Source organism: Bos indicus x Bos taurus, chromosome 25 (assembly GCF_003369695.1).
Source record: "Bos indicus x Bos taurus breed Angus x Brahman F1 hybrid chromosome 25, Bos_hybrid_MaternalHap_v2.0, whole genome shotgun sequence".
Lineage (NCBI taxonomy): Eukaryota > Metazoa > Chordata > Mammalia > Artiodactyla > Bovidae > Bos > Bos indicus x Bos taurus.
In genome coordinates this window covers 1,974,586-1,987,107 of record NC_040100.1, presented here as the reverse complement: position 1 = coordinate 1,987,107, position 12,522 = coordinate 1,974,586, and the positions used below count along the sequence as shown (strand labels likewise).

Genomic DNA, 12,522 nt, shown 5'->3' with positions numbered 1-12,522 from the left:
TACCTGAGCTCCTTCCTGGAGGTTTGACTCAAAATAGCTCTGGGACTGGTAAGAGTAATAAGATCAGCTAACACTTAGCAAGAACTTGCTTGGGTCCAGGCACGGTGCTAAGTGCTTTACAAGTTCAAGTTCTCAGCTTACATCTTCACAATCACCGGAGATAGTTGCTATTTAAGGGCTCTATTTTATAGAGGAAGAAATTAAAGCTAAAAATGGAGGGAGGAGGGGGGGAAGCTGCCTAAAAGATTATGTAACTAGTAATGGGTCGACAGGAGATTCCATCTCAGACCCAGCAATTCCAGACCCCATCACTGTGCTACATGGCTTTTTCTGGGGGGCGGGGGGGTCCTGGTGATTTTGATGATCAGCTAAAAAGTCGCCCCGAGGCCCACGACACTCTTTAAAAGATGCTATCTGTTTGCAAAGTTTGGCCCATCCCCCCCCCCCCCCCCCAGTGTTTCTGGAAAGCACAGCTTTCTCTCTAAACCTAAGACGAGCAGCTGGACCTCTTATCTACATTCCCCAACGTTCATGCAACGCCGAGTGCGCTTCGCGAGCGTTTGGGTCTCACAGGTTGACCCAGTCTGGGAACCCAAGACACACTCCCTCTGTACACCTGGCACTTCTGGTCCCGCCCAGTTTCGCGACATCGCCAATCCCAAGCCCGTTCTTCGTGATTGACGTGGCCCCAGAGCAGTTCTAATTCGCCATGGCGGGCCGCCGCTCCGCCCCCTCGACGACCCCGCCTCCCTTTCATTCTGAAAGAAAGAACCTCGGTCCCGGGAGCCCAATGAGAAGCGCCCCCACCCCAAAGGTCCCGCCTCTTTGGGCGCCGGCCCCGCCCCCAGGGCCGGGGAGATGCCCGCCTCTCAGAGCACCGCGGCCCAATCGGAAGGCGTCACCGTCCGGACGGACGGCAGCCGGCCCAATCCCCGGGCCTCGGGCCGCGTCGTCCCGCCCCCGCGCCGGGCCGAGCGGCAGGCGAGAGCGGGCCTCGGGGCGGCGGCGGCGGCGGACGCGGCCTGAGGGAGCGGCCGGCTGCCGCCTCGCCCGCCGCGGGGTCCATGGCCTGAGCGGCCATGTCCGGCGTGGTGCGGACCCTCAGCCGCTGCCTGCTGCCGGCCGAGGCCGGCGGGGCCCGCGAGCGCAGGGCGGGCGGCGGCGGGGCCCGCGACGCGGAGCGCGAGGCGCGGCGGCGCAGCCGGGACATCGACGCGGGGCTGGCCCGCGAGCGGCGCGCCGTGCGGCGCCTCGTCAAGATCCTGCTGCTGGGCGCGGGCGAGAGCGGCAAGTCCACCTTCCTCAAGCAGATGCGCATCATCCACGGCCGCGAGTTCGACCAGAAGGCGCTGCTCGAGTTCCGCGACACCATCTTCGACAACATCCTCAAGGTGCGCGCTCCCCGCCCGCACACCTGCGCCCAGGTGCGCGCCGGCGCGGCCCCCGGGCCTCGGCGCCCCGGCGGGGACCCCGGCCCCGGCCGCCCTCGGCCCCCGGCTTCTGGGGCGCCGGCCGAGGATGCGCGCCGCGTCTCCCCGACGGCCCAGGGGCCTTCGCCTCTGCTCTCCTGGGGTGGGGGGTTCGGGGGCTCTTGAAGGGGAAAGCCGGACTCCTTGTGGGGCGTCGGAGGGGCGAGGGCTTCAGAAGCTGGGAGGGCCTTTCCTGGGCTCGGGGTGCCATCCTTGCCCCGCCTTCCCAGTTAAGTTCAGAAGAGCACTGTAGACGGGGCAGGAAACCGGCCGCAAGTCTCTCCTTTTAGACTGTTTACTAGGAAAATTTCCAACATATACAGCGTAGAGAAAAATAGTAGGGACAGTGGGTCCCCGGGCCCCCTCCTCAGAGCTTCAGCAATGTCGATGGAGTCAGTGCCCCTCCCGGTTTCACCTGTACCCCTCCCTGTTCCCCCACCCCGGTGATTTTGAAGCAAATCCCAGACGTTGTATAGATTCATTAGAAAAGGTTTATTGACAGAGCTCAAAGACAACCATCCGGTGGTTGGTTTGCTCTTTTTTTTTAATGGTGTTTTATCAAACTAAAAAGTAAAAACTCCTTAATATGGTCAGATAGCCAGCCTGTGTGCAGATATCCTACGTTACCACAGAACCGTCGTGTTTGTGTGAGGGTGTAAGTTAAGTCCTTGCCTTACAGTTATTAAGCTGTCTCTCAGGTGGAGTTCCGTCTCCAGGTGCTTCTGTCCCTTGCTGCATTTTTATGGATTGCTGTCTGTTTGGAGGGGGGGGGGGGAGTGTACAGTTGACCGAGTTTCCCCTCTATTTGTGTTCTGTGTGAGCTTGTGCTGAAGGGCCCCGAAGGGATTCTGGAGAAAACTGATGACAAGGGAAAATAGTCTCCCCTGTACCTAGACTAAGGTCATTTCCTTTTTTTCCCCCCTCATAGTGTCTTATTCTACCCTCTTTTTGCCCCTTCACCTACCCGTTCCCCGGCCCATTTTGGGAGAACCAAATCACAGGTATGAGGAGAGTTGTCTGAAAACAGAGGTAGAGGGAGACTTGTCCCAGAATCCTCCCTGGAGACGCTGGGCTCTAAATTTAGCAGAGAACTGTAGAAACCCATTGGCACACATCTTTCACTTCACCCACGAGGACGCCCCAGGCCTTGAGGATGAGGGGCTCCAAGCCGAGCCCTGGAAGCCGGGGCTCCCCGCCTCCAGGCCCGCACCAGTGGTCTCGCATCAATGTTCCCACGTGATGGATTTGTTAGTAAAACGTCTCTTGTGGATAGAAATAGCTCTTTTAGGGTCCTGCCGGGAAGAGAGTCATTTGAATGATAAAACATGCCTCTCCTTTTCACCTCTTTCAAAAGCCTCTCTGTGAGTCAGAGCTCTGGCCCAATACTTCATAAACTTTAAAGGCTAGGTGCCCAGTATGATTCAGGGGATTAACTGTGTTTAAAATTCTCCTCATCTTCTGGGGTAAAGTGCACTTGATTGTCTTTGTCACAGAGCTCGATTTTACTTCTGTGGCTTTTCAGACCTCTGAACCAAGTAGGTTATAAGATTTGGCTGATGGACTCCCAGTTTCTCGCGACTCGGGAGGCAGAGAAACTGCTTAGAAACATAGAATCTTAAAATCTAAATCAGTGTATTAAGTGTCTTTTAGAAAACTCAGTTTTAGCTTTTCCCAGTACATATAAACACTAACTTTTACAAACTTCCTTATCAACAAGAAACAGAATTTGTTAAGCAGCATCCTGTTTTCCTTGTCAGTTTTTTTTTTTCTTTTCTAATTGTAGTTCCATATTAAACTCACTTCATTTGTTTTGACCATTTCAGTAAGTAGTTAGCAATTCGTCTTTCACTCTAAAACCAGTAATTACCACTACTCCCCCCCCCCCATTTTTATTTGGAAAGATCACTTTGCGAAGGGACTTTTTAAATAAATTGCTTTGTAGAGGCTCTAGTAGCAGATATTTGAATGATAACTCTTCAGAATAATATTTGTGTCTACAAATAGCGTTCATGTTAACAGGCTGTTTTTAAAGCACTAGCTATGTGCTGCGGAGAAGGCAATGGCACCCCACTCCAGTCTTCGTGCCTGGAAAATCCCATGGACGGAGGAGCCTGGTAGGCTGCAGTCCATGGGGTCGCTAAGAGTCAGGCACGACTGAGCGACTTCCCTTTCACTTTTCACTTTCATGCATTGGAGAAGGAAATGGTAACCCACTCCAGTGTTCTTGCCTGGAGAATCCCAGGGGCAGAGGAGCCTAGTGGGCTGCTGTCTATGGGGTCTCACAGAGTCGGACACGACTGAAGCGACTCAGCAGCAGCAGCTATGTGCTGGGTCTTCTCATATATGTCTTTTAATTTTCATAATGCTTCAATGGCACTGTCCATTTAGCCAGTGGGGAAATTGAAAGCAGAGTTTGAAATCTACATGAAGTTAGGTACCTCATTAACAGGTGGCAGAGCTGGGAACTGAACCCTGTCTTTTTTAAATTAAACTTTTAATACTGAGATAATTGCAGCGTCCTGTCAAGAATAGCCCCTGCATACCCACTAACCAGCTCCCCCAAATGGTGAGATTTTGCAGAACCAGTACAGTAATAGCACAGCCGAGAAACCGATGTTGAGAAAGTGAAGATGCAGAACGTGCCCATCACAGTAAGTCTTCCTCCTGTTGTCTGTTCTAGTCACTGCAGCCCTTCACCCTCTCCCTGACCTGGCAACAACTGGTCTTTTCTCCAATTCTGTGATTTTGCTATTTCAAGAATATGATATAAATGGAATCTTGCAAGACGTGACCTTTTGGAATCATCTTTTATCACTCAGCGTAATCCCCTCGAGTTGGTGTGTGTCCACGATTTATAGTCCCTGCCCTTTGATTGCGTTGAGTAAAGAACCTGCCTGCCAGTGCAGGAGACACAGGAGATACCGGTTCAATCCCTGGGTCAGAAAGTTCCCCCGGAGAAGGAAATGGCAGCCCAATCTAGTCTTCTTGCCTGGGAAATCCCATGGGCAGAGGGGCCTGGCGGGCTGCAGTTCACGGAGTCAGACACGACTGAGCGCGCCCGCACCCATGGGGAGGGTTTGCCCGGTTCCCCGTTTGACCGTCTGCCTTTGGAGGGCATCTGGGTTGTTTCCGGTTTCTGCCTATTGTGAATAAATCTTCTATGAACATTGTGTCCGTGTTTTTTGTGAGCATAAATTTTCGTGTATCTGGGATAAATGCCCGAGCGCAGCTGCTCAGCCGTGTGGTAAGTGCGTGTTTAGTTTTATAAGAAACTGCCAGACTGTTTCTGCAACGGCAGGCTTGCTTTGGGCCCGGCTTTTCTGCGTCCTGGCAGCGTTTGGTGGTGTTGCTCCTCGTTTCAGCCGTTGCGATGGGTGTGTAAGTGCTGTATCACTGCCGTGTCATTTGCGTTTCCCTGATGCCTAATGATGTTGAGCATCTCTCCCGTGCTCGTTTGGCCTCTGTATGTTCTCTCTGGTGAAACGTCTCTTCATGCTTTTTGTCGTCGTTGTTTAGCCGCTCGGTTGTGTCCAGCTCTTTTGTGACCGGATGGACTGTAGCCTGCCAGGTTCCTCTGTCCATGGGACTTCCCAGGCAGGAATACTGAAATGGGTTGCCATTTCCTCCTCCCGGGGTCTTTCCAACCCAGCGATCGAACCTGCATTTCTGGCACTGGTGGGCAGATTCTTTACTGCTGAGCCTCTGTGTTGTAATTAGGTTCCTTGTCTTTATGGTTGAGATTTGAGAGTTCTTTATGTATTCTGGATACTACTCCTTTGTGAAATATGCGGTTTGTAAAAAGTTTCTCCCAGTCCGTAGCTTGTCTTTTCATCCTTTTTAACAAAGTCTTTCACAGAGTAAAAGGGATCCCCTGGTGGCTCAGTCAGTAAAGAGTCTGTCTGCAATGCAGGAGACTTGGGTTCAGTCCCTGGGTTGGGAAGATCCCCTGGAGGAGAAAATGGCAACCCACTCCAGTAGTCTTGTCTGGAGAGTTCCATGGACAGAGGAGCCTGGTGGGCTACAGTCCATGGGGTCTCCAAAAAGTCGGACATGACTGACTGACTAACACTTCCACTTCTCAAAGAGTTGAAGATTTTAATTTTGATGAGGTCCAGCTTATCAGTTTTTCCTGTTTATGGATCATGCTTTTGGTGTCATCTAAGAACTCTTTGCCTAATAATCCTAGGTCCCAAAGATTTTCTCCTTTTTTTTTTTTTTAAATTTTGTAGTTGTACATTTTACTTTTAAGTCCCTGATCCATTTTGTGCTAATTTTTGTATAAGGTTGAGGTTTAGATTGAGGTTTTTTTGCTCTCTGTTCTTTTCTCTGTGGATGTCCAGTTGTTCTGGGATTGTCTGTTGAAAAGACTGTCTGTCCCTCCTCCACTGAGCTGCTTTTGCTCCCCTTTGAACAGTCAAGTGGGCATCTTGTGTGGGTCTGTTTCTGGGTTTTCCATTCTGTTCCATTGGTCTGTGTGGTGCCTCTTCTCCCAGGGTCATTCCATGCTGATGGCAGTAGCTGTATAGAAGTAATAGCAAAGCGATTTCTCCCACCTCATTGTTTCAAGATTGTTTGAGCTATTCTAGGATCTGTACCTTTCCTATAATTTTAGAGTAAGCTTTCCTATGTCTGTTACAAAAAAAAACCTTGCTGTGATTTTGATCGTATTTGCATTAAACCATGTATCAGTTCGGGGAGAATTAACATGTCTCCTATATTGAGTTTTCCAATTAATGAACATGTTATGTCCTCATTTATTTACGTTGTCTTTGATTGTTTTCATCAGTGTTTTTCACTTATCGACAGACACGTCCTGTACATGTTTTGTTACCTTTATACGTAAGCATTTCATTTTCTTTAGAGCCGTTGTAGTGATACTGTGCTTGTATTTTCAGTTTCCACATGCTCATCATTAGTATATAGAGTAGGATTGATTCTGTGTCTCAATTGTGTGTCCCGTGACCTTGCTAAATACACTTAGTGGTTCTAAGAGCTTTTCTATAGATTATTTGGGATTTTCCATGTACAGAAACGCTGGGCTGGAAGAAGCACAAGCTGGAATCAAGATTGCTGGGAGAAATATCAATAACCTCAGATATGCAGATGACACCACCCTTATGACAGAAAGTGAAAAGGAACTAAAAAGCCTCTTGATGAAAGTGAAAGAGGAGAGTGAAAAGTTGGCTTAAAGCTCAACATTCAGAAAACGAAGATCATGGCATCCGGTCCCATCACTTCATGGGCAATAGATGGGGAAACAGTGGAAACAGTGTCAGACTTTATTTTTCTGGGCTCCAAAATCACTGCAGATGGTGATTGCAGCCATGAAATTAAAAGACACTTACTCCTTGAAAGGAAAGTTATGACCAACCTAGATAGCGTATTCAAAAGCAGAGACATTACTTTGCCAACAAAGATTCGTCTAGTCAAGTCTATGGTTTTTCCTGTGGTCATGTATGGGTGTGAGAGTTGGACTGTGAAGAAGGGTGAGAACCGAAGAATTGATGCTTTTGAACTGTGGTGTTGGAGAAGACTCTTGAGAGTCCCTTGAACTGCAAGGAGATCCAACCAGTCCGTCCTAAGGGAGATCAGTCCTGGGTGTTCCTTGGAAGGAGTGATGCTAAAGCTGAAACTCCAGTACTTTGGCCACCTCATGTGAAGAGTTGACTCATTGGAAAAGACCCTGATGCTGGGAGGGATTGGGGGCAGGAGGAGAAGGGGACGACAGAGGATGAGATGGCTAGACGGCATCACTGACTCGATGGACGTGAGTTTGAGTGAACTCTGGGAGTTGGTGATGGACAGGGAGGCCTGGTGTGCGTGATTCATGGGGTCTCAAAGAGTCGGCCACGACTGAGCGACTGAACTAAACTGCAAGTTATCTGCAAATAGGGGTACTTATGTTTTCTTTCCCTATAGGTATGCCTTTATTTCTTTTTCTTGCCTTACTGCAGTGGCTAGAACTTCAAGAGAGCTGAGGGTAGTCGTGGCTTCCGTTTCTCTCCTGGTATTGGCGATCTGTGTTCTCTCTCTGTTTTTGTCAGCCTTCTTTTTAGAGGCTTATCACTTGTACCAATTCGTTTTTCCCCCAAAGAACCAGCTTTTTGTCACTGATTTTCCTTCTGTTTCCAACTTTATTTATTTCTGCTTTTTAGTATTTTTTCTTCTACTTCCTTTGATTTTATTTTGCTCTTTTTAAAAATTTTCTAGAGGTAGAGATTTATTTGAGACTGCTTCTCTCTGCTAATGTAAACATTTTAAGTGCTGTACATGTCTCCCTCAGCACTGCATTAGCTGTATCCACGTAGTCTGATATGTGGTTTTTAAATTTTTATTCAGTTTCATGTGTATTTTTACTCTTTTTGAGATAGGTTCTTTGGCCCACAGGTTGTTGAGAAGTGTGTTACAGTTTCCAAGAGTTTGGAGATTTTCCCGTCAGCTTTCTGTCCTTGATTTCTGTGACTCCATGATGGTCAGAGAATGTACCTTGGATGGTTTCAGCTCTTGTAAATTTGTTGAGGTTTGTTTTATGACCAGGGTATGGGCTGTCTTGGTGTATGTTCTGTGGGCATGTGTCGGTGAACGACCCACGGGTACCTGGGAAAGCAGCGTCTGCTGCTGTTCGGAGTTTTCTGCGTGTGTTGGCCGCTCGGTTGGTTGATGGTGGTGTTGCGCTCTGTGTCGTTGCTGATGCTTCTTTTTAGTAGTTCCGTCCCTGCAGAGTGAGGCGTTCAAGTCGCCAGCTGGCATTGTCCATTTCTCCTTCAGTTCTGTTGGTTTTGCGTCCTGTATTTTAAGAGTCTGTCGTGTGGCGGGTGGACACTCAGGGTGACTGTGTCCTCCTGATAGACTGCTCTTCTTATGTGTAAGGTCCCTTTTGGTCTCCAGTAATTTTCTTTGCTCTGCAGTCTGCTTCAGCAGCTGTTTTAACATAGCCACTCTATTTAATGAATGCTTTCATGGTATGTGTTTGCCATCCTTTGGCTTGTGTTGCTTGATCATGACTGACTCTTTGTGGCCCTGTGGACTGTAGCCCACCAGGCTCCCCTGTCCATGGGATTCTCCAGGCAAGAATACTGGAGTGGGTTGCCATTTCCTGCTCCAGGGGATCTTCCCCACCCAGGGATCGAAACCTCATCTCTTGCATCTCCTGCATTGGCAGGTGGATTCTTTACCAGCTGAGCCACAAGGGAAGCCCTTGTGGATTCACCACCTGGGAAGCCTTGTGGATTCACCACCTGGGAAGCCCTTCCATCCTTTTAGTGAAAGTGAAGGTCATTCAGTCATGTCTGACTCTTTGCAACTCCGTGGACTATTGAATCCGTGGAATTCTCCAGGCCAGAATTACTGGAGTGGCTAGCCTTTCCCTTCTCCAGGGGATCTTCCCAACCCAGGGATCGAACCCAGGTCTCCCGCATCGCAGGTGGATTCTTTTACCAGCTGAGCCACAAGGGAAGCCCAAGAATACTGAAGTGGGTAGCCTATCCCTTCTCCAGGGGATCATCCCGACCCAGGAATTGAACCAGGGTCTCCTGCACTGCAGGTGGATTCTTTACCAGCTGAGCTATCAGGGGAGCCCCTACCCTTTTATATTTTGGGTTTTGTTTCTGCTGTTTCTTGCCTTCCTGTGAGTTATTTAAATATGTTTCAGGTTTCCATCTTGATTGGTTTTTGAGTGGGTCAGTTTTGTACCGGTATCACTTTCTTGGTGTTTGCTCTGAGTTTACAGTAGGCATATGTAGCTTACCCTAATCTACTGGACACTGTTCTACAGCTGTAAGTGAAGTGTGGGAACTTCATTCCTGTTTAGATCCCTCTGCCCTCCCACTTGTAGGATATCAGTGTTCTTACGTGTTTCTTGTACTTTGGGCACCTCATCAGATGGTTTTACTCCAGTCATCAAGTATGATTTAAGAAACTCGCGAGAAGTAGAGTGGTTACGTTTGCACTTGTTTTTACCTGTTCTGTGTTCTTTGCTTGCTGAAGTCTCCTAAGCCTTCTCCTGTTACCCTCTCCTTTCTGTTTGGAGAAATTTCCTTTAGCCATGTAAATGTGGATTTGCCTGCAACAAAGTCTCTCAGCTTTCTTTGTCCAAGAATGTCTTTATTTCACCTTTAATCTTGAAGAATGTCTTTGCTAGCAATGGATTCACAGCTGACACTTACTTTCTCTTAGTACTTGAAAAATGTGCCACATTCTTCTGGCTTCCATGGTTTCAGACGAGAAGTCAAGCCTTTCGGGTTACTGTTCCCCTGTCAGTACACGCCTCACGACTCTCCAGACGATTTTAAGATTTTCTCTTTGTCTCTGGTTTCCAGAAGTTTAACTATGATTTGTCTGGACATAGGTTTCTTTCAGCTTATTGTATTTAGGGTATGCTCAGCTTCTTAGGGCTTCCCTGGTCGCTCAGTGGGTAAAGAATCTGCCTGCAATGCAGGAGACCCGGGTTTGATCCCTGGGCCGGGAAGATCCTCTGAGGAAGGAAATGGCACCCCACTCCAGTATTCTTGCCTGGAGAATCCCATGAACACAGGAGCCTGGCCGGCTACAGTCCATGGGATGGTGAAGAGTTGGACACAACTGAGCGACTGATGCTTCCAGCTGCTTGAATCTGTATATTTATGTCTTTTGCCAAATTGGGTTGTTTCTCATCATTATTTCTTCAAATACTTTTGTCGTCTTACTGTTTTTTCCCTTCCCTCTGGGACTGTGGGGATAGGTGTGTTAGCCCTCATGCCTGATGACCAGGTCCCTGAGGCCCTTCTGCCTTGTGGAGTGGGGTTCTGACCTCAGCTCTCCCTAGACCTGGCTGACACCAGGGAAGCAGGAGTCAGTAATGGCCATCGGCCCAGCTCCCCACGGGGCCTGGTTGGGGTGGAAGCTTAGCTCCCCACCAGCACTGCCCTGCACGGGCGGGGGTCAGAGCACCTCCTGGGTGTCTCGGCAGGGCCGGGGGTGAGGTTCCCCTTTGGCCCCACCAGCAGCTCTTCCTGGTGGCTGCCTGGAATGTTCGCCTGGTTCCCAGGAACTGGAAGGGGATGTGGAAGGTCACTTCCCTCTCAACCCCACTGAAACCCCCGAGGAGGACGTGAGCCGTTTTTCTGTTGGTTTCTGCCTGGAGTCGAGTGGGTGTCTTCTGCTGTAAGGCCACCTTCTTCCTGGCCCTTTGGCCGGGGACACTGGCTGCCCGCCTACCTCTTGGCTTTTCCAGCTTGGGGGTGCCTGCAGCCCCCTGTCCTGGGTGGGCGGGGACAGTTGGGACACCTGGGGGCTCCCTGCCGCATCCCTCCTCAAGTCTGGGGCCCCAGGCAGCCTGCCGCCTCCTTCCCCCGCTTTCCTGTGTCGCGTCTAGAGCGTTTTTTGCGTGTAGTGGCGAGGGCCCGAGGGGAGCAGAGCGCCTGTCTCGGCCGAGCTGGAGTCCGCACCCTCCTGGTCTTCCCGTGCCGGGTGCGGGGCTCTTCTTGGCGATCACAGCTGTGCCTGAATCTGATCCCTGTCCCCATGCTATGGGGCAGTGCATGATCTGAACCTACTAGTTGCTTTGACTTCTGTAAGTGCTACACGTAAGACTTCCTCATCTTTCTTGTTATTTTTATAATCTTTAAGATGCTAATCTGTCACTTCCCGAGTGGGCTGTCCTAAAAGTTCGGGTCATCAGTGTTTCGGAACCTGCGCAGGCACGCCTCTGGTGCTGGCACGCACCTCGGTGGGTGTGTGGACGCCCTAGACCAGCGTGGCTTTATCTCACCCTGCTTTCCACCCCCTCATCTGTGACTTCAGGAGCCATTTTTAATTGCTGGATTTCACGTCCAGTTAGAGGTGAATACCGTGTGTTAGCTGTGTGAAGATCCTTTGTTCCATGGGACTGGGAATTGCACAGAGTCCCATGTGTGTGCCATCTAACTGCACAGAGGTGGACCTTCCTTGTGCGTTGCACGTCGGTGGTTTTACCTTCTGAAGAACGGCGTGAGGAGGGCCTGCGGCCTTTCTTGGCACTGCTGCAGGAGGATGCGCTGCAGCCAGTGGTCTGGGCTGTGTACCCGAGGGTTTGTGCTCCACGCTGGTGGGAAGGGAATGTTTAGTGACGGGCTCTGTGCGGGCCTCACCGCGCAGGCCCTCTTGAGAGCCGGGGAGACGGTGCTCTCGTGACTGGCGTGGAGCGTGAGGGACTCGTGGGAGGCGGCCCTGCACTGAACAGGGCAGGTGAACTCCGGCTGAGGTGTTGGGAAAGCCTGCCATGGAGGTGTGATGTGAACTGGCCCCTGAGAGCCCTGGAGGATCCCAGCAGGTGGAGAGCTCACCACTGAGACTGTCCGCGTGCGCTCCGTGGGTCTGTCCGTTAAGACGGAGTTCTGGTAAGCCGAGCTGTTAAAGCACGAGTGTGGCAGCGAGAGAACCATGTAGTGCCAAAGACTACTCACGATGTCAGCCCGCTGGAAACCGAGATAGCTGAATGCTAACCCTTCTTGCTAGAGAATTCCTTTGTGTGCATACAGCTTCAAGGAGCCCCTCAGACGTGGTAGGTCCCAATCGCGGGTCGACGTACGCTCTATGGACTCCAGTTCAAGAACTTCTGTTGAGGAATGAATGCCGAGCTTGCGTCGCATTTTGGGAACCTCTTATTTTCATCATTAGAGGCTCGATGTGTTGTGTTTGCCCTTCTGTCGGGGCCGATGGGGCTCTGGAGAAGCCTCCCCTGCTGTCCTGGACTTTTAAGCTCCTCGAGACTCCGGGCCTGTAGTCTCTGCCTCTTGGCTTCAGAAGCACCGGTCGGGCTTGAAGCTGCAGTGGGTCTGCTTGAGAGCAGGAACCCAGATGTGGTTCTGGGCTCTGGAGGAACAGTTGGGTTTTTTTGCTTTGTTGGCAAGTTGCACTTAAATAAGGAAGTTCACTTTTGTATGTGGACACACATGGTTGGTCCTTTAGCGATGTCAAAAAAACAAAAACAGCAACATCATCCTCCATTGGTTAAAAAAAATCCAGCGATGCCCCTCTGGCCGTTGTCGGAGGCTTCAGAGCACATGGACAGTGGATTTTCCCTGCCTGTTTTCAG

The 12,522-nt window shown here is 50.3% G+C and overlaps 1 protein-coding gene across 2 annotated transcripts in view; it reads left to right on the top strand.

The window, feature by feature from the left end:
* Positions 1–1,010: 1,010 nt before the first annotated feature.
* GNA12 (G protein subunit alpha 12) overlaps positions 1,011–12,522 on the top strand; it is a 77,633-nt gene continuing 66,121 nt past the window's right edge. Inside the window, exon 1 of one of the 2 annotated variants that reach the window (XM_027527746.1) lies at positions 1,011–1,391. In XM_027527746.1, the coding sequence (XP_027383547.1) occupies positions 1,080–1,391 (312 nt within the window). In that variant the 5' untranslated portion in view covers positions 1,011–1,079. The remainder of the gene's footprint in view (positions 1,392–12,522) is intronic. The other variant, XM_027527744.1, reaches the window with a different exon arrangement.